Source organism: Cannabis sativa, chromosome X, assembly GCF_029168945.1.
Source record: "Cannabis sativa cultivar Pink pepper isolate KNU-18-1 chromosome X, ASM2916894v1, whole genome shotgun sequence".
NCBI classification, from domain to species: Eukaryota; Viridiplantae; Streptophyta; class Magnoliopsida; order Rosales; family Cannabaceae; genus Cannabis; species Cannabis sativa.
The window spans coordinates 9,656,640-9,683,140 of NC_083610.1; the positions used below are offsets into that span (position 1 = coordinate 9,656,640).

Consider the following 26,501-nt stretch of genomic DNA (forward strand, 5'->3'; position numbering starts at 1 on the left):
AGATGAACATCTCCTCGAGCTACCATCCACAGACAGATGGGCAGACTGAAAGATTCAATGGGATGTTGGAGGAGTATTTGCAGCACTTTGTCAATGTTAACCAGAAGAATTGGCCGCAACTACTAAACGTAGCTCAATTTTGTTTCAACTCTCAGAAGAGTTCTTCATCAAACAAGAGCCCTTTTGAAGTTGTGAATGGACAGCAACCACTGTTACCCCACACAGTGGACGAATACCACGGACGGAATCTGCGGGCCTTTAATTTTACGAAAGACTGGAAGAAGAACACAGAGATTGTCCAAGCATACCTAGAGAAAGCTTCACGGAGAATGAAGAAGTGGGCAGATCAGAAACGCCAGCCGCTGGAGTTCAAGGCAGGTGACTTAGTGTTGATCAAACTGAGGCCAAAACAATTGAGATTCCGAGGGGACAAGGACATCAGACTGGTACGCAAATACGAGGGCCCTGTTCCAGTCATCTCCAAAATTGGCCTAGCATCCAACAAAGTCGAACTACCTTCATGGATGAAGATACACCCGGTACTGCTCGTCAGAAACCTCAAGCCGTATCATGAAGATCCAGAAGATCCAGCACGCAACCAATCTACCAGGGACGACATCAGCATTCAACGACGCAGCAGCAGAGAACCAGAAGAAATCCTTGCAAAAAGAACTGTTCGTGTGAAGAAAAAGAAGAGAAAAGATTACCTGGTCAAATGGAAGGGCCTTGCTGATGACGAGATCAGCTGGGAGAAGGCAGAGGACTTACAGTAGTTTATGCAGAACACTAAAGATCATGCAGCAGGTTCGTCGCGAACGCCGAACAATTAAGTGGGGGAGAATGTGGCGTGTTGCCCCATGGCACACCCACAATGGGGCCATTTGGTAACATGAGCATGCCTTGGTGCTTGATCATTAGTCAAGTCTTGCACCAAGCACCTCATTAGGGTATTTTGTAACATGAGCATGCCTTGGTGCTTGATCATTAGTCAAGTCTTGCACCAAGCACCTCATTGGGGTTGGGAGTCTTTTGTTGTTTAGCTTTCTTTCTTTGTATTTCCACTCACATATGTATGGAGAGCTAAAATCATCTATGCTCCTAGAAATCCATTAAAACCCCTATAAGCTCTTTAGGGGGGGTGACCAGGTGACTTATGAAGCACCTTGTCACCAGCATGATAGGGGCACAGCTGTGTACTCCCTTGCCCTATCAAGGCCATATATTAATAAAACGATGTTTATCCATGCTTCTTGTGTATGCTTCTATATGGTATTTGTGATGCCTGTTTGTTGCATTTGTTGGGCCATTGCGTGCCATTTGTGTATATGTTTGCTTGTGGGTTGTGTGAGATTGGTCATTGGGGACGCTTTGTGTTTGCTTGCTCATGCTTCTTCTTTGCACTCAACATGTGCGAGGCATGTATCGTGCCTAACCTTTGAACTTGTTTGCCTACAGGCGCGTTTAGGCTGACTTGCTAGCTCGGTGTGCCAGCAAGTGCCGCACGTCCCACCTATTTGGGGGTGTCTAAATAGGCGGCCCATGACACCTTGCTAGAGCACCATTTCCTAGAGTATCTCAATTGACAACCAAGTGTGTAGGAGCAACCCAAATTTCCTACCAACATAAATCTTGAAAAAAAAAACAATGGGTGTATAATTTATTTAGTGATTATTGTTAGATCTAGTTGTATTTTAGTTGTATTTATGTTGATTTGAATAGATCTACACATTTCACTCTTTTATTTTGGTTGTCTTGTACTTGAAACTTAAGCTTCTCAATTTTTTTGTTTTCTGGTTTATTTTTTGTGTTTTAGAAATATTTTGTGATATCTATTACACAATTTATGAGCAATTACACAAGTGTACGTAATCGTTTGTAGTTTTAAACTCACACAGGTGAGGTCGGTCCACAGAGAATTGTTATCAAGTACCACAAAATTAGATTTGTGTTTCTATTTGACAAATTAATAAAAAGATTGAATAATTAAGTGACTAGAAATTTAAAAAAAAAAATACAAAGAAAAGTGTAAGTAATTATGGATGAGTATTTAGGAATATGAATTCTGTTAGTTCAATTTCTCAATTGTTAATGTTAATTATTTATTCTCCCTCTTTACTTGTGATGACAGACAGTCAAAATAACCCTAACGCTTCTCAAATCATTAAAGTCCTAAGCTATATATCATCTGCTTGCATCTCAGAAGTAAATTGACATATAGCTTGCATTAAATTCAGAATCAAAAATTACATAAGCTATGTAAATACTCTTGTTTTATATCAAAACTTACGTTTATTCATTTAGAGCATTCTCAATACTCACTTTTCAAATTTTGTATTGAGATCATATATCATGCATAAAGAAGATAATCGAACACATGTAATAAGCACAAATATGAATAAATCACACAATAAGAGAAAAATTAATAATCACATTAACTAAATTGAATAGATGTCATTTAACAAACATCATATCCCTAAATTGGGATTTTAGTTCATATTCATATCCATAATAGCACTAAACAGAATTTAACATAAAAGAAAATAAAAGCAGAAGAAAGAAATTGATGGTGGAATGAATCTGGGCTGTCACTCTGCTCTTTCTGTCTTCCTTGACTGCTTGTAGGACTAAAATTCTCTTATGCCTCTCTTTTTCTCGCAGTCTATCTTTTATCCCTTCAGTTTTGATCTTTTATTAATTAGTAAATCTGATTATATTAAAATTGGTTTTATTTAGGCACAAAAGCTAACACATTACCCACTAACTAAGGGGGTCGAACTTCTATAAAAGTCCTTGTTTTCATTTACTTTTGAGTTCTAATTGTGTAACACATGACAAGCATCAGTTTAATATGACCGCTATGTTACTTAGCCAATTTCCGAGGTCTACACATAACATAGACGCCATTAGGGACGATATTGCAAAATATTGCTACTTGTCAATAAATATGGGGAAAAAAAATTAAATCAAATTGCCACCACAAAATTCAAGCCCAAACACATAAAAACCAAAAATTGAACAAATTTCCTTAATCTCAATCATATTCAACAAAACCAACACAAAATTCCAATGCAAAATCTAAAAATTAGAAGAATCACTAAAAAAATAAACTTACCAAAAACTATGAGAATCGTGGGTGGGTGGAAATGGGTCATCATGGGGTCGTGGGTCATTGTGGGTTGTCTTGGATGCTTCTCGTGGGTCATCGTCGGTCATGGGTCATCTTGGTGCTTCTCATCCTGCGTGGTGGTCAAAGCTTGTGAGAAGGGAGAGGGTTAGGGATTTTGATGCTAGGTTGGGGATTTTACAGGTTGGAATTTTGAGAGAGAGAGAGAGAGAGAGAGAGAGAGAGAGAGAGAGAGAGAGAGAGGGAATTTAGAAAGAAAAAGTGGTAGAAGTGGGTGTTTTGAATTTTAACTGTAACTTTGAGTTTAAGGGTTTTTAGAGAATATTTAGTATATGTGTTTAAAGGTGGTATATTAAGTGATTTTGTTAAGTTTTAAAATATGCTTTAGCAAATTTTCTTAAAGAGATTAGATAGATGTTACAACAATACTTTTATACTATATATATGAATATATGTATTTATAAAAGAAACGTACAAGAAGAAAATTACACCACAGATAATATATTATATGTAAGAATATGAAAAAGAGATAAAAAGAACTCTCACTTACCACTTTGAGTGTAGATTAGTTAGGATCATCATTACTTGAATAAGGCATAAACTAGCATAAGTTATTTTATTACGTATTTCGTATATTGCTTGGTTCACATATTTATTTCATGATCATATGTTTGATATATAAATTCTATTAAATCCTTATCATATTGTTATTTATAATTATAGAGTTGTCTACACAGTGAAAACTAATTATGACTATGGTATAAACTATTTTAGTCCCGTAAATTTACACTAACAGAATAATCAACGGTGTAGTTTACTTATACTTGTATAAGTAGAATATCTTTTTCAAGGTATTAATAAAGTAATCTTATATCAGATGTATTGGTTATACATGAGACTGAAATGATGTTGACAGTGGAAAAAATTATATCATATACTTACCATATTATCTTTTCTAAGTCAATGTCACTTGGCTGATCTTCGATAAGTGATCTCAATTTTGAGATGGTTAGGTTTTAGCGTAATTATGCTATTTGTGTTCTTTGACTTGTTCGTTACCCGCTTACCCGTAGGACTAGCCTATACTTATATCTTAGGAGCATAGTTGTGTAATTAAGTGGCAGAGCTAATTATAAATATAGAATCTATATCTTCTATAGACTCTTAAAAGCGAAACGATAATTACTTTAGAGTTTGACTAAATGAGTTTAAATAGTGGAGTACTCATTTTAGTAATTATATAAGTTTACTTAATTATCATTTACAAGTACCTAAGTGTTTTAAAAATAAAATAAATTGAAGCACTACAAGAAAATTACTCTATCTCAGAGGTTAAGAACCCTCGTAATAGACCTATCTCAACAGTTATCAACCAAAGAGACAGGATCATGACCAATCAGGGCAGTTAGAAAACGCCGAGAGAGGGTAAGCAATCTCGATAGTTTTACCATGAACCACCGAAATAGGTGTGGCATCTCCTCATGGGTTTGGGCAATCTTCACACCGGGAAACACCGAGATAGGTAGCAATCTTGGCAGTTACAAGATGAACTGCCAAGATAGGTATCAATCTCAACACTTTGAAACTGCCAAGATAGGTCGACTATGGGCAAAAAATAATTATAATATTTTCTTTGAAATTTTCCCTTCGTCCATTTATTGTATTGATTATATGCATGGACTACTACTATAAAATTTTAAAAGAAAAACAACAGCAGGAAAATTTTATATTTCAAACAGTATATAATAAATAAATAAACATACAATGCATTGTTCAATTCAGTACAAAAGAAATAGGAGAACAAATAGGCTATGAAATATATGTAAAGAAGCTCAAAGACGGTATGTAAAGAAAAATTAAGTTCATATATATAAAAATACAGTAGTCAAATCAATTACAACTGGTTTGGTCCTCGCTTGGATTTTTTCATATAATTTATTTTGAGAGTTGTAATTTAAACTGACAGCTCTATTATTTGTTAATTTCTCTACTTACATTATTAGATTTGAGAATTAACACAATATATCAACAAATATTTAATAGAAACATTTACATAATTTTCAACTGGGCTATCATTTACATTATTAGAAATTTCTCCATGATCATATAAGAACTTATGAAAGGTCTTAAGGGAAATTTCATTACTGTGAATCCATTATCTGAAAAATACGTTCAAGATGCCCAACCTGCATTATAAATATATAAAGCAAATGTAACTAGAATAAGAAGAAAGGAAGAATCATTATAGATAAATCACAACTCTCTATTTTATTATAATCTAATATCTGACTATCAACTTCAGACCTGCCATTGATTATACATTTATTTTGATCCTACATATTGTAGTAAGGAACAACAAGTCAATACTGCCCAATATTCCAATCACATAATGTGCCTTAGAAATATAAAGTTCAAAGAAGGGAGAACCTTATTTGCCTAAACTATTTTTTCAAAAACTTATATGGCTAGGCAAGGTTCTCAACTTTTTCTTTCATGGAACTATTTGCTCACCTTTTCCAACACCTTCAACCAAAAGTTGAACATATTCTAAGGCTGGCTCACAAATATTCTCATCAAACATTACATGCCCATATCTTGCAGCAGCATAAAAAAAATCACATTAAAGAAAAATTTCAAACATCATTGCTCATGGAAAAGTAGAAAAATGTAAAAGACAGAATGGTGTCTAATCTATCACTCTCAACTAACAACTGAATAAATATACTTATATGCTCTTATAAATCGAAATATATTTCAAGAGTCAATTCAGTTAGATGAAAGTAATACTTCAATCATGCCATCCTGATATATATTATGAGACCATAACAATAATTTGAATGTTTTGATGTGTTACAGAGCCAACAAATTAACACCAGAACAAACCCCATAACTTTGACCCTCATTTAATAAACCAATCTCTCACTCTAAACCTAATTTCTTTCTCAGCCACAAATCGCCATTCATTAGAAATTCTGAATACATAATATGAACAAAGAAGAAGATTTCATGATTCTATTCAACCAAAACATACTGTAACAAACCATAAAAAGAAAAATGAAAAATAATCATCAAAGGGAAGATTAAGTACATTCTATTTTGAGCACAACAATCAAATCAAGAACAAAATGAAAATATGTATAAAACTACATGTGAACCATTCCAATCCCAATTTTTGTAGTCTTAATTTAATGCAAATAAATAAAGCTTAAAAACAAACCCGAGTTTATGGAAAGATGCAGACGGAGCCGGAGCTGTTCTTGTGTCTCGTCGGGAGAGGAGGCAGAGCGAGATGGGCTAGTCAGGGTTTGGGGTGGTTTTGGGATTTTGGGATGCAACTGGCTATTTGAGATTTTTGAGCTTGGACGATTGAGAACGGCAAACGTCAGGCCTGGCCATGGCTGCTCGACGGGGAAGAGACACTACTACAATTTGCCTTTTTAGTGACACTATATAGTAACACGCAGAAAAGTGCATGTCACTAAAGAGTCAAGAGTGATTTTTAGCGACATGCACAATTAGACTCTAAATATTCAGTATTAGTCTCTTGTAATGTGAGTCACTTAAAATATAAAGTGTCACTAAAGACTAAAATCCAAAATTTTCTAATTTTTATTAATATAAAAAATATTAACATATAGTGACACGCCAGGCGTGAATGGATAAATATATCCCCACCCATTTAGCGTGTCACTATATCATAAATATACTTTTGTTCTTTTATTTTTATAAATATATAAATGCTAACTGTACCATTTATTGGGGATATCAAAATAAATTAAAAAAATAAAAAAAGAAGAAAAGTTTCATTCCATTTACTTAGCATCACATTTATTAATACTCTTTATAACTTTTTTTTTTTTTTTTCATTTTTCTAATTAATACCCTTAACAATTCAAAAAACAAGAAACCCTAGCCCATCTTATTCCCAGCTACCTCCCCCTCTCTTTTTCTTCCTCTCTCGATTTGGGCAGAAAGAAGGCTGCCTCCCCCTCTCTCTTTTTTCCTCTCTCGGTCTGGGCAGAAAGAAGGTGGACGACCAAGAAGATCGACGGCCAGGTGGACGACCAAGCAGATCGACGGCCAGGCGAACAACCAAATTCGGCTAGGTGATCGGATCAACGACCAAATTCTGTCCAAAAAATATATTTTCTCTCCATATATCCGATTTCTCACTCTAAAATAACCCAAATCTCGACGGTGGTGGAGAAGAACGACATGGATGGTGGCACTGATAAAGACGAATGATGGATGGTGGCGCTGATTGTAAAGCTTCACAGATTGAAATATTCTTCTCACAAATTGTAAAGCTTCTCCATTTTTATCTGGTTTTATTTTCTCTATAGCTCGATGGATGGTTGTTGGTGGTATTTCGTAGACGCTTGGTTGGCGGTTCGTGGCGGTTTGTAGTTGCCCGCAGTTGGTAGTTCGTGGACTGTAAAGATTTAGGGATTGTTGTTTTATTTTGAATGTATGTAAATGCCCTTTTTTTTTATTATTCAGAGATTTGTTTTATGTTGAAGGAAGTTATGGAACAATAGTCATTATTTGAGATTTACAGAAGCTGGAATAAATATTTAAACCTGTGGAGGATGCGTATACTATAAAAAATAAAATTATCATCTTTGGACATTGCTTCAACATTCAAAAAACTGCTGCTGTGAAATGGTGTGGGAAGATATAATTAATATAATTAATTAAATTATTTTAATAAATTTTATAATATATAATCTGAATTTAAAAAAATTAATATTTATTTTTTTTAAAAAAAAAAATAGATATAGTGACACTCTTAAAGAGTAGCTGATTCTAATAAAGTCTGATTCTAAACGCCTATAGTGACTGTAAAAGGGTTCAGTGACACATGTGAAGTGTCACTAAAAATTATTTTTCAAGTCACCCTCATTAGTGACGCGCGGTGAAGTGTCACTAAATAGTTTTAGAGATACTCAATCTGGGTCACTAAAACCTATTTTTCAAGTAATGAGAGAAAGATGGGACAGAGAAAGATTGAGGAAGAGAGATCGCGGGTGGGAAGGGGTCTCGGGGTTGGGAAGGTAAATGGGTAGAACTTCACCAAATATATTTGAGATTTACAAAGTCTATTTGATATATTATATAGCTTGATTGGTGTTAGTAGAGCTCGAACATAAATGGTCGAGATTATAATTAAAATGTTAGTATAAATTTCAATTGCTTTTAGTAGAGCTCGACCAATGTAGTCAAAAGTCTTAAAATATTAGTGTAAAACTCGACTATGTAGAGTAGAGCTCGACCATTTATGGTCGAGATGTAGTCTCTAAATTCTTGTAATGTTAGTATAAAGCTCAACTGTCTTGAGTTGAGCTCAACCGCTTGTGGGTAAAGCTTGACTATTATGTTACTCGATTGATATAATATGACCTCTTTTTATTTAAATCAGTCAATGGAAAGTTTTGAAAAATAATCAGAAACAAATGGAGAAGAAAATCAGAATCAAGTGGACAAGAAGAAATAGAATCGGATGGAGAAGAACAAGCTGAATCTAATGGAGATGAACAAGTAGAATTCGATGGAGAAGAGCAATAAGAATCTGATGGAGAAGAACAATTAGAGTCTTCATCAATGTCACGAGACAAAACACATCTGATATTTTTTGAATTTGTTCACTTTATTTTACTATTATTTTTCTTATGTTATTCAGATAATAGAAAAGATTATGTTTAATTTATTGCAGGTGGAAAAGATTTCTCAATTACTTGATGTTCCACAAAATTTAATGTATGTATATTTATAAGTCTATCCATACATGTTTTCTTAGTTGATATTTATTGCAAGCATATATGTATTATTGATTTCAAAAATTTCTTATAACAGGGGAGATTGTGCAGTGTGTGTAATTAAGTTCATTGAGTTTTTCATGGCTGGTCTTAGCTTTAAAAGCCTATCAGATGATAGAATGACATTCTACAGAAGGAAGATGACCGTAGATATTTTTGTCAACAATAGGACCATTAGTAATTTGTGTTTAGTTATTTACTAATCTTTTGTTCAATATTTACAAATCTCGACCTATACAGTTGAGCTCTACTTTACAGACAAGCAATAACTTGAATTTCGTTTAGTGTTTACAAATCTTGACCACATATAGTCGGGCTAATAACAATTGAATAATTTACTAATCTTTTATTCAATATTTTCAAATCTTGACCTATACAGTTGAGCTCTACTCTTTACAGACAAGCGATAACTTTAATTTTATTTAATGTTTACAAATCTCGACCACAAACAGTCAGACTCTACTAATGACAATTAAACTCTTTAGAAATCTCGACCATATACAGTCGAGCTCTACTCATACAGTTGAGCTATATAATTTATAATGGTCGAGCTCTACACAGTATAGTCAAACTATATAATTTAATATGGTCGAGCTTTGATATTTACTTTAGATAAAACCATATATTTTATAAATATTATAATGTCAGTTGCCACATTCTCTACTAATATAGAAAATTAATAATAGTCTTGATGATTTAATCTATTTAAAAAAATGTGTTTATAAAATATTATTGTGACATTTCATATTTACTATAGACAAAACTATATATTTTATAAATGTTATAATGACTATTGCAATATTCTCTACTAATAAATAAATTAATAATAATTTTGATGATTTAATCTATTTAAGAAAAAAATTGTGTTTCTAAAATATTATTGTGACATTTTATATTTACTTTAGACAAAACTATATATTTTATAAATGTTATAATGCTTATTGTCATATTCTCTACTAATAAAAAAAATTAATAATAATCTTGATGATTAAATCTATTTAAGAAAAAAATTGTGTTTCTAAAATATTATTGTGACATTTCATATTTACTTTAGACAAAACATATATTTTATAAATGTTATAATGTCTATTGCCACATTCTCTACTAATAAAGAAAATTGATAATAATGTTGATGATTTAATCTATTTAATAAAAAATTGTGTTTCTAAAATATTGATATTTCATATTTAATTTAGACAAAACCATATATTTTATAAATGTTATAATTTGTATTGCTACATTCTTTACATTCTATAATAATCTTGATAATTTTAATCTATTTACAAAATTGTATAATATCTATTGTGACTTCTAACCTTTACAAAATTTGATTAATAATTATGAATCTCAACCATGAATGGTTGAGCTCTACTAATTACAGTCGAGTCATATAATTATAATTTTTACTAATCTCAATCATATATAGTTGAGCTCAACTACTCTTAGTTGAGCTATTTTTTGAAAATTTAATTAATAATTACAAATTTGATTGGCTCCAATCTTCTTATACAATTTATCCAATAACATCTCAAATGTAGTGCTCAAATTATCGATAACTATATATATAACTTCCTTATTTTTTGGCGATCACTTATACGATCCCTGTTCATCCTTCCACTCTCCATCGTACTGAACATAGATTACTATTCGAGTCATTTATGTATGAAAAATATATGGTTGATATTAAAAAAAATAGCTAAAATATATTGACGTTAAAATTATAATTAACAAATTCAATTTTCAACTAATTTCAATCAAGTGTTATCAATGTGTCCATCAAAGAGTTTAACAACAATTGAGTATTAACACTATCTTGACCATGTTTGGTCGAGCTAGTTGAGCTCTATTAGAACTATCATGTCTATTGAATGTCACTCTTTTAGCAAACATCAATGATGAAAGTTTAACAATTAAAAATATAAATCAGGATCAAATCTAGTTGAGCTCTACCGTAACGTCTGTCATCTCGACTAACAACAGTCGAGCTCTACTAAAGCTGTAATCTCAACTAACATAGTCGAGCTCTACTAAAATCACCATCTCAACTGACATAGTCGATCTCAACCATTAATAGTCGAGCCCCCTGTGATTCATCTTCAACCTCGGGTTCACTTCGCAAAAACGAGTTCTTTAACTTAAAAACTACAAAATAGTAATAATATGGCTAGTATGATATTTTTATCGTTGTTTCTACCACATACATATATATATAAATCAAGAATCAAGCTAAAAAATATAATTTTTTTTATTTTTTTTATATTCAAAATAAAAAATTAAAAAAAAATAGAGTTCATTTCACTTACCTTGAATGTAATCGCTCTCTTGACAACAATGTTGATCTTATCTTTATGTAAGTGTATTATAAATTAATTTTCTAAAGATTTGAAGAGATTTCATAAGATTTTGAGAGATTTTTAAAAAAGTAGAAGAAGAGCATGAAAGCACCATGTGAGAGGAGGGAGGGTTATTTTTTTTTTTTTTTTTTTAATGATATGACTTTTCTATTTTTAATTAAAAATAAAGATAAAAAATAAAGGGTATTATTGAGATATAAAAGTTTCATTAAAAGAGAAAGTTAGTGTGGCTAAATTTTTAAAAATGAAGGTTTCTTAGTTAATAAAAAAACGTTTTAAGGTCATTTAGCTAATTATCCCAAGGAAAAAAGAATAAAATGAAGATGTTAGGCTGCTATTTTTTTTTTTCTGAATATGTTGGCTGCTAGGTTAAATGAGAGATTTTATTAATTTTTTTATATTTTTTAAAATATCATCGATCTCAACGATTATTATAAAAACTGTCGAGATAGATATCAATCTCGACGATTACACACAAAACTGTAGAGATTGGGGTGCATAGGCTCATTGATTGTTTAGATTGAAATAACGGATAATCCATAGTGTATATGTATTTGGTATATAAAGTGTTCTATGTAATCAAGAGTGCAATTCTAAATCTATAGTGGACTCAAGAGAAATTAATAAGATAATATTAACTTGAGAGCTTGGTTACATAGGCTCATGGTCCACACACTATCTGTGATAATATTACCTTGTTGACTCCATTAATTGGTTTCTCAACCAATTAAAATTCTAAACAAGAGTATATGTTATTTATGAATTTTACTAAGCAAGGTGTTCACACACAAACTTTCTTTGGTAACGTGGACATCAATATTTGACACGTATCATGAAGGATGAAGTCACAAAGTTGAGTAGACCCAAGTCATAGTAGTGAACCTGGGAGGGGACCCTAGCCCATGCGCCCAGGTTGACTCTAGGAGCTCTGCAATGGAAGTTTGGACTTCAATAACTTGAATACAACCTACTTTGTACCATGAAGACATGGAGCACCTTAATCCAAGGTCCCAAAGCTAAAATTACACGAACCTGCAACCCGAAAACCAACCTGGGTATCTAAGGTTTCCACCCAACGCCTAGGTTGACATCCCCAACTAGGGTTTTAGTTTCTAGAACTATTTAGTGCAAAGTGGCCAAAACTTGCATTGAGACATCAACTAGACATACTAGAGACATGTTTGAGGCATCACAATCAAATTCAAAGCAAGATGATTTTTGAGCTCCCAGGGCTTAGGGGTCCCCGAGCACCCAGCGCCCAGGTTGATAATCTGTCAATCTAGGCGCCTGCCAAGTGTCTGATTAAAGATTCGACTTTTGCATTGAATTCATCTTCATCAAAAACGACAAAATAGGTCCTTCTAGATTAAAAACAACAATCCCTGGGCATAAAAACTAGGGCCCAGCGCCCAAGTTGACACTTGGGACTGGCCTTGCGTCCAGGTCGAAAATTTACCTACTTGGGCCACAAAAATGGAGTTTCCCAAAATTCTTTCGAACATCATATATGTATTCATTAAATATAGAGAATCAACTATTTTTGGGGACCAAACAGAACTTACAAAGGGGAAGAAGAGGGACCTAGCGCCCAGGTTGACATATGGGACTAGACCTTGCGCCCAGGTTGACATTTTGTCAACCTGGGCTGTTTGCAATTCAATTCGGCAAAAATTTCTCTAGGCATCTTCACCGTCATAAAAAATAACGAAGATTCAAGTAAAATCGGGGAGAAAACCATAAACTTGAGTCCCTAGAAATAGGGCCAAGAGCCTAGGTTGGCCTAATGCTGGGCCCAACGCCCAAGTTGACAATTAACCTAGGATGCTGCCTTCAATTACTTAAATGTTGAATCCGATGAGACCATTGAATTCGACATGGTCAAAATGGGGAGGAGAGATTGTTGGAAATTATTTTACCAGGATCTAGATTTACTACCAAGTATGTTTCATTAACATCCTAATATGAATTCTAAAACAATGAAATAAATACATATAAAGTTTAGTAAACCTTACATTGGGTGTAGCAGAATATAATGACTCATTCCATTCAGATCTCTAGCCCTTGATTCCTTTCTGTAGCAGAGCATTTTCAAGATCTGAATCTGGATCTCTTTCTCTCCTTCCTTTGATGCTGATTCTCCTTCTTGTTGTTTGGATTCTCCTACAGTCTTACACACTATGATTGAGATACCACTTGATGTGTGTGGGCACTACTCTATCACTCAAGAATTTCGAAATTGAAGAGAGGAAAAGAGAGAGAGAGTGGTGCATGGCTTTTTCTGAAAGGAACAATATGCAAAGTCATGAGTTTCCTGAAGCCAACACTTTCTATTTATAGAATGCCAACTAGGTTTAGGTTAGAATTGTATGGCATTAAAACAATGAAAAAATAAATGGTAAAGGCTTTGCATAGTGGGCGGCCATATAAGGAAATTGGGCCTCACTTTGCAACTTTCCCATTTTGTTAATTTTCAATCTCATTTTCTCAAAAATGCCAATTTTACAACTTAACCATTTAAATACCAATTCTAATTATTTAATAACTTAAAAAATAATTATTAAATAATATTGTCATTTAATATATTTATTAATTTAGACATGTAAAGTCTCTTAATTAATAAATAAACCTAGAATCTCTTTTATTTACAATTTCGCCCTTGCTTAGTGAAAATTTATAAAGTAGACATAGTCTAACTTTAGAATTATAATTGATTAAACAAAATCAATTATCTGAGTCTTACAAGCAGTATGGTTTCAACTAGTATGGGGACCATGGGCCTATATAAACCGAGCTTCCAATAAGTCGAACCGAATTTACCAAATAAATTCCTTAACTTATTAATTCCTTATTGAATCCACACTTAGAACTTGGAATTGCACTCTTAGTCATATAGAACGTTCTATATGTTCCACGATATAGATACGCTATTAGTTATCCATTGTTATAATCATAATTTGATCAATGACCCTCTAATAGATGATCTACATTGAATAGGCACTAAGTTACCGTTACACCTTCAATGTATTTTATCCTTAAAACACTTAGCTTCGTATAAATGATATTTCAGCGAAGTGAAATGAGATCTCCACCATTTATCTCTGTTTAGCCAAGCTCGGAGGATATCATCGTTTCACTTCTAAATTCCTATAGAAGTTATAGACTCCATATTTATGTTAGCGCTCCCACTCAATTATACTATCATGTTCCCAAAATGTACGTATCACCCTGACCCAAAAGTAGGCTTAACTAACAAATCAAAGAACATGTATAATACTCTTGAGATCGAACCTAACCATATCAGGATTAAGATCATTTGATCTAGGATCAACGGGTGATATTGAATTGAATAGATATTACGGTAAATTTTAATATATCTAATCAAAGTTCAATATCGTTCCCTTCTGATGTATATTCCATACATCCGATACTGGTAAAGTTTGCCAATATCCTGGAAAGGACATAACACTTATCCAAGGTGTAAGAATACCTATCACTAATTATCATGTCAGTCTAAATCCAGTGAACTGACAAATCAGGGAATAAACTTTCGAACATATAATTAAGATTATATTTCACTGTGCTGACAACACTACAATCATTAACAAATTCATATGTTCTGGACTTAAATAGAATTCATAGATTATATACATATAATCATGAAATAAATCATGTGAACCATGCAACATAAAATGTTATTTCTGATCTTTATTAATAAGTAAATCTGATTATATTGAAATGTGTTTTATTTAGGGCACAAAACCCAACAGAGATCCCATCCTAAAGTTTAGAAGCCTAGGAAGTATCAAAAACAGAATCCTGAATGCTCAGTTTAAAGGCCCTTGCCCCCAGGTCAACAAATGGCCTGGTTCCTTGGGTTCTGCTTATCCGAATCTGATGCCGTTACAACCGTCTGTCAATTTTTTCACAAATGCAATGATCCATGAAGTCAGATCAATAAAATTCACAACTTCAATTTTGACTCATTCGGAATCCGGAAGTTCCGAGTCTTCTATTTCTACAAAATAGCAACATCTTCGAGAATGTGTGACCAGCTTCACCTGAACCTATAAAAGGACTAAGGGGTGTCAAACCATCACTTAGAAATCTCAAAAGACTTCCCTTGGACGTTTATACAATTTTACAACGTCCAGGTTGACGTCGGATGTCAGGTTGGGTGCCGAAATGTCAACCAGGGTGTTGGATGTCAACCTAGGCGCTGGGACCTGAACCGCCTTCAGTAAAACGATCATAACTCACTCAATTGTTATTCGATTGATGTGATTGAACTTGCATTAGAAGCTATTTAAGCGCCCTATCAAATCATGTCTCACACTCCAATCAAAATTTCTGAAGCTATCGTCATCAAAATCCACCCCAAGGGGGTTACGAAAATATGTTTCGGGTAACTCACAGCGGGATCTGCTAGACACCAAAAATTAGCCATCACCACCAAAAGCTAATTTTCATCATCAACGGTGGAAAACACTTTATTTGTATTTTATCTCCTACTTTTGTGGGCCTCCTTCACCTATTAAAGGAGAGCTCCCTTAGCTCATTTTTCAGATTCAAAAAACTACACATAAGGTCAAAGTTTTTCTCTCTAGAATTCGAAGCTTCCGATACTTAAATACTTGCTGTAATTACCATCTCGTGAGAAATAAAAACTCAAAATAGATGTAGCCCCATCACTATCGTGATATTAGGGGTGAACTACTATAAATCGATGTGTCTCTCATTAACTATTTTGCGAACTTTTCATTCTCACCAATCTAGCGAGCGGGTGTGGCTTAGAAGTCTAGTCCAGATTTTTAAGCCAACACAAGGGCTTATTTTCGAAGAAATATAAAGTGAGAGTTTATTTGTTAATTAAGACACTTTGGAGGGCCTAACTAATAAATATATTTAAATGGTAATTATTTATAATTATTAAATAGATAAATTAACATTTAAATAATTAGAATATAAAAATTGTAATTTTAGAAAAATTTAAGAGAGTGTCATTTAGATGGATTATTTGGCAAAATCTAAAGTCTTAAGGGCCATGAGAATTTCAGCCATGATGATATGGGCTTTTTAGGTCATAATCTTTTTCCTAAATTCTATTACATTCTAAACCTAAACTAGAGAGACTCTATAAAAAGAACATAAAAAGCTTTGATTCAGTAGACTCTTAGAACCCTTTTTTCTGCAAAATAAAAAAAAAACTGAGAAAATAAGAATAAAAAATGTCTTTCTTTTCTCTTTATAAAATTTGAATCTCTCTCCCTTTATGTGTTTGTCTGTCTGTCTGTCTCTCTCTCTCTCAAATTTGTTGCTATAGTGATTGAGAAATTTCCCACACAATTCAAGGCAATACTCAGATCAATGTGGAAGATTTTGTAGAAAGGTGTTTGGCTATTCAAAAGGAGAATCCAGGTCCAGTACTTATTACTACAAAAATGACATTTTGTTTCTGTTTTTAAGTGACATATAAAGAATTTTTATCAGTTGGTGGATCCTGCGCTATAGTTGTAGACATAAATAGTCTTATTTTTTGCTTCACTTAGTAACCGACGCTAATAGATTCTTGATTCAGCTCATAACCAAAGCAAATAGTAATGCACTGACACAAATTGGTATTTTGCTTCAGTTATGAACCGAAATAAAATAATAAAAAAAAGTTTAAAAAAATATGAACCATTGCCACCACCACATCCCATCAGACCACCATAACAACCCAACAACAAGAACAACAAACAAACAAATAAACTACAACAATAAATACCACCACCACCACAGGAACTCATTGAACCACCAAAAGCAAATTGGACCACCATCATCCCATCGCACCACCACCACAACCTGCAAAAATAAAAAAAAAAATAAGAGAGAGAGCCCGAATGAGAAATAGAGAGAAAGATTGAAATGGAAAGAGAGAGACCCAAAGAGAAAGAAATTACCTTTGAAGTGCAAGCGGGGAGCAACGGTGGTTGATGGGGGGAGTTGGGCGTGCTATGACAGTGAGATTAGTGCTTTAAGGAGCAACAACTCTGAATAAGAGATATATATATATATATAGAGAGAGAGAGAGAGTCGATGCCTGGTGGAGTTGTGCCGCTGGTCGCCGAAGAAGAGGAGCACGAGCTTAGAGAGAGAGAGAGAGAGAGAGAGAGAGAGAGAGAGAGAGAGAGAGAGAGAGAGAGAGAGAGAGAGAATGGAGGCTGAGTGCGGTAGGGTTTTAGTGGCTGTAGAGATAATATATAGGTAGGGGTTTTTAAAATGGGCTGAAGCCCACAAACCTGTGATTTTTTTTTTGTAAAGTAATTAGCGTCGGTTATGAACCAACACAAAAACCTGTTTAACCGACGATAAATGGTGCGTCTGAGAAAAATTGCAAAAAATTCGAGCTCTCAATTTTTTTTTAAAAAATTCATCTTTAGCGTTGATTTTTGTTTTAGTGTTGAAGTAAAAAAAAGACACAAATTGTTTATTATTGGCGTCAGTCAACAACCAAAGTAAAAAAGTGAGGGTTGACTTTTGTGTCAGTCAACGCATCTTGTCAAACTGGTTGACCCACACAAAAGTTAACCTGAATCGAGTTTCGGAAAATTCTAACTTACATAATTTTTAACCAACTATCATTCTAAAATAATTTCAACAACAAAATAAAATTATTTTTCATGAAAAAATTGCAATAACATCCACATTAATCCAAAAATAATACATACCATTTTAAATCTATATTTTATGAAAGTAAATAATTATGAAGGCTCTAATACAAGTTGTTAGAACTTATTTACCAAGGTCTAGATTTTCTAATCATGTATGTTGATTATACATCTATAAACTAACATCCTAAATATAAATAATTCTGAAACGATAAATAAACATGTAAAGTATAAGAAACTTTATATTGGTTGTTGCGAAAATAATATAACTCATTCCGTTAAGTACTATAACCCTTGTTACATTCTGCTGCAGAGTAATAACAAGTTTCTACTATAAAAAATGGTTTTTGTATCGGTCAACATATCTGGTCAAACTGGTTGACCGACACAAAAGTCCAATTTTTTAGTAGTGATTCATTTGCAATCTTCCTCCCGAAGAGTGACTCACTTGCAATCTTCATCCCGAAGAGTGACTAACTTGCAATCTTCTTCCTGAATAGTGACTAACTTGCAATCTTCCTCTCGAAGAGTGACCCACATGCACTTTTTCCTCCCGAAAAGGTGACTCACGAACAAGACTTCTCCCGAAGCTTGATTAACAATATCCAAGGTGTTCAACCTGCACAATTTTACCAAGAAATAATATAGAGTAACACAATAATAAAATACAAAAAACTTGTTGGACTCAAGTTCTTCACACAACAAAGAAAAGACTCTCTAACTTTGAAAAGTAATTTACAATTGATGCACCAAGAGAGCTAACCAAAACCAACGACCTAAGGATGAATATACATATATATATATATAGTTTAGAAACTCTCTAAGTCGTGGACAAACAACCAAGAGACGATCAGGTCATTAAATGAAATTCTTCCTAAAAAGAAAAGTCAAGATTTGTTTAAACAGACAGTCAGTCCATTCTAACAGATACAGTGAACCTGGATAGTTTTTCAGCAAAATTTCCATAAACAAATAAGACAACTTTGACAACATTAATACCCATAGCTATACACGGTTTCTTAGTCAAGAAATCAGATCAAAAGAAATAAAATATGAATAAGAATTTCCTTAAAAAGTAAAGGATCAAAACAAATATTTTATAAAAGAAAAACTCATATTTGATTCACAATAAGTCAAATAAGAATGTGATGTTATTTTGAAAGCCTACTCACACAAGAAAAGGAAACTACATTTTTTTAAATAATGAATAAACAAATAAAAACAATTTCGAAAATACTACAAGTATTATTTTTTGTCTATTTTATTGAATATACCATTTTACAATAACATATCTACAACTTTTTCCTGCAGTGCAATTATACTAAACTCACCCTAAATCTCCGACAACAACAAAAGACTTTGACCATAACTCATTCATACTAGTTTTGGAGAAGAAGATTACAAATTTAATTAGCATCAATTCATAAGGTTCTTATTTTCATCTACACACTTTATAACTCCACATTACAATTCGTAGTACATATGGTAGGAGATCAATACTAAAATTTAATGTGAAGTAATTTTTTTTTTTTTTTGTGAAATATATATGACCCAATTTTTATTGACGATAATATAATGTTATTAGTTAGAAGAAATTACCACGTCTTTTTTGTATAATATTTTTATATATTTTAAGTGCGTTTACTTTTGCTATGAGAAGAGAACATCATGTCTATAAATCTGTTTAATGGAACTATGAATCATTGAACTAAAATGATATAGTAACGCTGCTTTCTCAACTATTATTAACAACACGCGTATGGTTTTCCGGTTTTGTGAGACCGAATTCATTGCAATTATTGGCCACTTTCCATTTAAGTGTTGTGTCAACTTATCGAGCTTGTCGTTTGCACAAACTTCTTTATATACGATGATTAATTACTTTGTTGGTTTTTCATTATCTATTTTAACCTTTAACTAGCATTTAATTAAGGAATGAAAATATGAAAATGGAAATATGAATAAGAATGGAATAAAATAAAATTTAAAATATATATAAAAAATTAATTAATAAAAAAATCATTAAATTTTTTCTCTTGGAATGATATTTCATTCTTTTTTAAAATGGAATAGTCATTCTACTAAAATAGTAGAAAGAACATTCCATTAGAATGTCAATCTAATACTTTAAAATGCAACCATATTAAGGGTATTCAGTTGGTCAGTTAGTTAGTTTTCAATTAATTCAGTTTTTACTGTTATTGTTGTTGGTGTGTTCTGTTATGATTGTTATCTTTTCGGTTACAACTGATCTTGATCAGTTGGATTGTATCTTCATGTATAAATAATGTACTAACGGATCATTAATGAACTGAACTCTTTCACTCTATCTTTCAATCTCTTTCTTCTACCTTTCTCTCTTTCCTTCTCTGTTTTCTAGTTCTTGTTCATGCTTGTGTTTATACTTTGAACAACAATGTCAAGGAGATTCAACTCTCCTAACATGGTATCAGAGCCGTGGCCTCATCTCGTGGCTAACATGGCCAACACCGGTCTTGGAACAGGTGCCAATGGTGGAGCTACAACCGTCAATGGTGGAAATCAAATCAACAGTCAAAATCAAAATCGAAACAGAGATTCCGATGAGAATACACCAGTCTATTTTAATCACTCGATTTCCATTAAACTTACTAATCACAATTTCCTTCTTTGGAAACAACATGTGTTAGCTGCTATTCGTGGAAATTGACTGCTGAAGTTTATTCAAAATGTGGCACCTCCTCCTCAGTTTCTCAATGATACAGATCAAACTAACAGTGTGTACAATCCTGCCTTTGTCGAATGGGATGTACAGGATCAACTTCTTGTTTCTTGGCTTCTATCTTCCATGACAGAAAGCCTACTCACCAAAATGGTAGGATGGAACACGGCAAGACAGATCTGGAGCTCTCTTGAAAAGTACTTCACTCTTCGTGTTTCTTCATAGATCTTGGAGTTTCGCACCAGGCTTCAAAATCTTCGAAAAGGACCCATGTCCTTGAAGGAGTACTTACTTAAGGTGAAGCAGACTGCTGATCTATTGGCTAGTGTTGGAGAAACTCTCAATGATCGTGACCTTATCTCTGCAATATTCAAAGGATTACCCAGCGAGTATGACACGTTTATCATTTCTTCAAACACGAGAATAGAAGGCTACACTGTCGCAGAGATCAAAGCCTTACTCCTCGCCTCTGAATCGAGGATTAGAAAGACTGATCAAGAACACGATATCAGTGCTAACATGGCAAAAACTGAAGTTGATTACTCTCTCAATCCAGATCTGAATTTTGAAGCCAATATAGCTCAGTATAATCGCAACCTACGATATCCAGTGCCAAATCGTAGTAACTTCAGTAACACAAGAGGAGGATACACTGGAAATTACACTCGTGAACCTGGAGCTCAATCTCAACAACAGGGTCAACACAATCGGGGAACATCTTTCACAGGCGGAGGTGGAAGGTTCCCTGCCCCACCTTCGAAGGTTCAATGTCAACTGTGTCATCGCCTTGGTCACACAGTTATTGACTGTTACTATCAATTTGATAAAAGTTTCACAGGTGTGGCTTCCAGTTCTACACAACAGACCCAACCACAAGCTAATGTAACTCAGAATGTCAATACTCAAGTCTCGAATTGGTACCCCGACAAAGGAGCCACTAACCACTGTACTCCCGATGTTCAGAACTTGATGAATCGAATCAGTTACAATGGCCCTGACAATCTGTACGTTGGAGATGGCACAGTTCGTCCATTGAAAATATTGGTCAATCTTGGTTTATGTTAAATTCCAATCGTCTTTTAGTCTTAAATAATCTATTGCATGTCCCTAAAATTACCAAAAACCTTCTCAGAGTCTCTAAATTTGGTAGAGACAACAATGTATATTTTGAGTTTTACCCTGACTTTTGCCATGTCAAGGATCAGGTGACACACAACACTCTTCTGACTAGTGTTCACAAGAATGGCCTATATTCTTTTGAGGAATCTCAGGTCCATCTTTAGCCCTCTCAACTGATGTCAACTGGTATCGAAGGATCCTTTTAACTGCATGCCAGTGATGTTGTAGTGGTTTTTGCATGAACTGGCAAACTGAATACCCTTAACAAACCAAACAAAAGAATAGAATAAAAATGGTTTTCTTTATATTTCATTTCATTTCATTACCTCCAACCAAACACTACCTTAATTTTCAGTTAGAATGCAGCTTGTTTTGCTTGACCTTTTGGGTTGTTACTCCTTTAACCGGTGAATAAAAATTATTCCCCTTCTAACACACACACACAAAAAAAAAAAAAAGACATCTTAGTTTGCAAGCTGCCCAACTATTCATATATTTGCCTGAAAGAAAAAACAAACTACTCCTTTGATGTTTAGATGTTAAATAGTTTCAAAATGAAAGAATGACACCTTGTACAGTATTTTAGAGCCTCAATGGTGTATTTTCATTTGGTTTAGATGTTAAACATGTGATAAATTTATATTATGTAAAAAATTATACTAAATTTTTCACAAAATATGATATAAACCAAATTTAATACTTGGTAAATTTACTTTTTCTTCATCCATTTATTTAAAGTTGAGTTAAAAAATTTTATTTATAAAAAGGAGAATTTGGTCACTATAAATGAACTATTTCGATGCTTATCTATATACATAGTACTATGAATGATTTACTGTTTCTAGAGTTGTTTCCCTTTCCTTTTAAGATATTTTGTTTTAGTTGTCGACTTTGCTTTAGTGCCATGTTTCCATTAGCAATGGCATCGCAATCTGTTACGTATCTTTATACTTTATTATGCTCTTTATTAGAATTGTGTCAACCTCAATAGGAATTGTAGTGCTATGTGATGTTATGTAACTCTTATTAACTTTGAAATATTTAATTATTTATTTTAACGTTCTATAATTGGCAATCATATACGCTCATCATACTGATGCTTTTTATATCACTTCTCCTAAGAATCGTGATACACATGGCTTCTCCTAAAAGCTTTACACCATATCAAAGCCATTATCTTCCACACTTCAACTATAAAGTCCCACTTCATAGCCTCAAGATACACATTTCATCTTTGCCTCATTTCTTTCACTAAACCAACTATTTTTGTCTAATGTTCTGAATTCATTTAGTGCTTGATTAAACTAAAGTGATATGTTGCCAAGGAGTCGAACTCTACCTAGCAGGATCCATCATGGAGCTGTAAGAGACAAACAACAGTTACCTTATCTCATATATCTTGATTCTTTCTTAATAAAATCTCAAAATTATACATGTTTTTCTTATATTTGTATTTATGTCGCAGTTGGAAGAGAGGCATGATATCAGGCACTACTTACAAGTTGAACCTCAGCCTAAAGCTACTGAGGCTGGAGCAATGAATCCTCAATCCAACTATTCCAAGTGCTTTGATGATGATGGCCGCCTAAAGAGAACTGGTAAAATAGCATTACAATCTTTACTTGACTTTCAAGATTTTTGAACTCATAAAATAAACCGAACACAGTTGTGTGTAGCATTTGACATAATATTAACACTACAGACACTAATTAAATTAGCTCATTATTGTCATGATTCATGCAGGAACATTATGGACTGCATCATCACATATTATCACAGCAGTAATAGGCTCAGGAGTCCTCTCCTTGGCATGGGGAATAGCTCAGCTGGGTTGGGTCACAGGTCCAGCTGTGATGTTACTCTTCGCCATTGTAAATCTCTATACTTCCAACCTCCTTGCCCAGTGTTATAGAACTGGTGACCCTGTTACTGGCCGCAGAAATTACACATACATGGACTCTGTTAAGTCCAACTTAGGTAATATAACATATCATCTCTATAACTATATAATAGTCTCAATATTTTTATATATAACTAATATTCTAATGAGGGTATTCCATCTGGGGTTATTGCAGGAGGAAGAAGGGTAGTGATCTGCGGTTTAATTCAGTATGTTAATATGTTTGGGGTTGCAGTTGGGTACACTATTGCTGCATCTGTCAGTATGATGTGAGTAATTAACCTAGAAGCAAATTGAGTTAGTTTAATAACAGCAACTATTTTAACTGTCAAGACAGATATTGAATTCAGATTCAATTATATAAACATATTTATACTGAGACTGAGAAAACAACTTTTCTTTTTTTGTTAAGTAGTCTTTCAAACATAGTTGAGAACCTGTTCTGTCCAACTCTGTCTAAAAGACCACTTTATAAACTATAATGATCAAAATAAGACCATTTTGTAAAATAATACTATAAAGAGTTTTACTTACCAAGTACCTATCTTCACTTTGTACATTTATTACATGTTTTGTCGTGTGTTCAGGGCTATAAAGAGATCAAACTGTTTCCACAAAAGTGGAGGGAGAGATCCATGCCACATGTCAAGCAATGGGTACATGATAACATTTGGAATCTTTGAGATAATATTTTCACAGATCCAAGATTTTAGTCAAGTATGGTGGCTCTCTATAGTTGCAGCACTTATGTCCTTTACTTACTCAGCCATAGGTCTTGGTCTTGGCATAGGAAAAGTTGCAGGTACAAGCATACATATACTAGTAAAGATAATAAGCTCAAATAAGCATATGATCATCAACGAGAATGTCTCAATTCTTCTTACATCTTTTGCAGTAAATGGAACCATTAAAGGAAGCTTATTTGGAATTAGCATAGGGACAGTGACAAAGGCTGGAACAGTGACTGAAACACAGAAGATGTGGAGGAGTCTACAAGCTCTTGGAGCCATTGCTTTTGCTTACACTTTCTCCTTAGTCCTAGTTGAAATTCAGGATACAATTAGATCACCACCTGCAGAGCACAAAACCATGAAAAAGGCAACTCTTCTTAGTGTATCAGTCACCACAGTGTTCTATATGCTGTGTGGATGTTTTGGCTATGCTGCTTTTGGCGATTTGTCACCAGGAAACCTTCTCACTGGTTTTGGATTCTACAACCCTTATTGGCTTCTAGACATTGCGAACGCTGCTATTGTTATCCACCTTGTTGGTGCTTATCAGGTAATAATAACTTCATCCACACTAACTATCATGTAGGGGCAGCGAAAAGGATTAGACGCAATAGCACGAGTCAAAACCCACATGAAATAAACCGATATGGGATTTTCTTAAATGGGATCGTATCATTCTCTGGTTGATCCATCTAATCTATTAATAGAACATATCATTAAATTCCAGGTGAACACAATTCAAATAACATAACAACAACCTATGTAAAACATATACTATTTTTAAAATATATTGAATTAGTTAAATAAGGGATAAACACGAATTAACACTCCTTAACAACACGGGTCAAGAGAACTTAGATGAACAATGTCTCAAATCGGCTAACTCTACTTTTCTCTAATTGATTCTGAGTTGAAACTGAACTGTACTCTTATTTTCTGTTTTGACGTTAATTTTTTGATAAGGTGTTACCATACTGGCATATGCAGGTATTTTGCCAGCCATTATTTGCGTTTGTGGAGAAATGGAGCAGCAAGAAATGGCCAAAGAGTGAGTTTGTAACAGCAGAGTATGAGATACCAATCCCCTTGGTTGGTGCTGTATACCAACTCAACCTTTTCAGAATGGTTTGGAGAACTATATTTGTGATGATCACCACTCTAATAGCCATGCTGATGCCATTCTTCAATGATGTGGTTGGGATACTTGGAGCCTTTGGATTCTGGCCTTTGACAGTTTATTTTCCAATTGAGATGTACATAGCTCAGAAGAAGATAAGCCGTTGGAGCACCAAATGGGTGGGACTTCAGATACTTAGTGCTACTTGTCTTCTCGTATCCATAGCTGCTGCTGTGGGGTCTTTTGCCGGGATTGTTCTTGATCTCAAGACTTATAAGCCCTTCAAAACTAGCTATTGAGAGCATTTACATAATTTATATCTGTGTCCATGTATAATGTATTAACTGGTTATATGCTGTGCTAAAAAGGATTATTGGAAGCATAATTTTAGTAATTATTGTGGACCTTGTCTCGCTAGATTGGCGAGATAAGTAATGAGTTAAGTAAATATTAAAGATAGACAAACAAGATTTATACTAGTTAACTTCCTTTGTCGCGGCGGTAATCGAGCTACGTCTATTTTACATCGAGTTTTTATTGCTCGCGAGCACTACAAGAATATTGACTAAGGCTAGAGCTTAGATTTCAAGAGAGAGATGCTCTCACCTTATGAAGACTTTTCTGAATGTGAAAATTGAGCTTGTGGAGCTCTCTTTTTATAGACAAATAGGTCCAGTAATATAGTAACAAAATAATACAAAAAATATAGAAAATGTTAGGGACTAATTTATATCAAAACGACATTTTTAGGGACTTCTCCACAAATTTCCATAATAATTATATCAAATATATAACTATGATAGTTACATTTACTTTTAGTCATTAAATCATTATTAAACGGTTGTGATAATTTAAAAATTTATTGAAAATAATTAATAAATTATTTGTGACTTTACTAACCTAATTTTATTTATTTTCAAAAATAATAAAACAAAAAAATATATTGTTATGAAAATTATGAATAGCTGCAATTGCACGTAATCAAGTAATAC

The 26,501-nt window shown here is 33.5% G+C and overlaps 1 protein-coding gene and 1 long non-coding RNA gene across 2 annotated transcripts; one reads left to right on the forward strand and one right to left on the reverse strand.

Moving 5' to 3' along the window:
- Positions 1–4,970: 4,970 nt before the first annotated feature.
- Positions 4,971–6,745, reverse strand: LOC133032494 (uncharacterized). The gene is made up of 2 exons (XR_009685126.1): positions 6,342–6,745; positions 4,971–5,310 (listed from the first exon to the last, which is right to left on the reverse strand). It is a non-coding gene; the product is annotated as an uncharacterized LOC133032494 (long non-coding RNA).
- Positions 6,746–22,780: 16,035 nt separating this feature from the next.
- Positions 22,781–25,988, forward strand: LOC115704692 (amino acid permease 3). Its single transcript, XM_030631896.2, has 7 exons — positions 22,781–23,123; positions 23,227–23,359; positions 23,505–23,738; positions 23,837–23,930; positions 24,249–24,463; positions 24,557–24,942; positions 25,380–25,988. The coding sequence occupies exons 1-7, from the start codon at positions 23,076–23,078 to the stop codon at positions 25,806–25,808; spliced, it is 1,539 nt and encodes a 512-aa protein (XP_030487756.2). The 5' UTR covers positions 22,781–23,075; the 3' UTR covers positions 25,809–25,988.
- Positions 25,989–26,501: the final 513 nt, after the last annotated feature.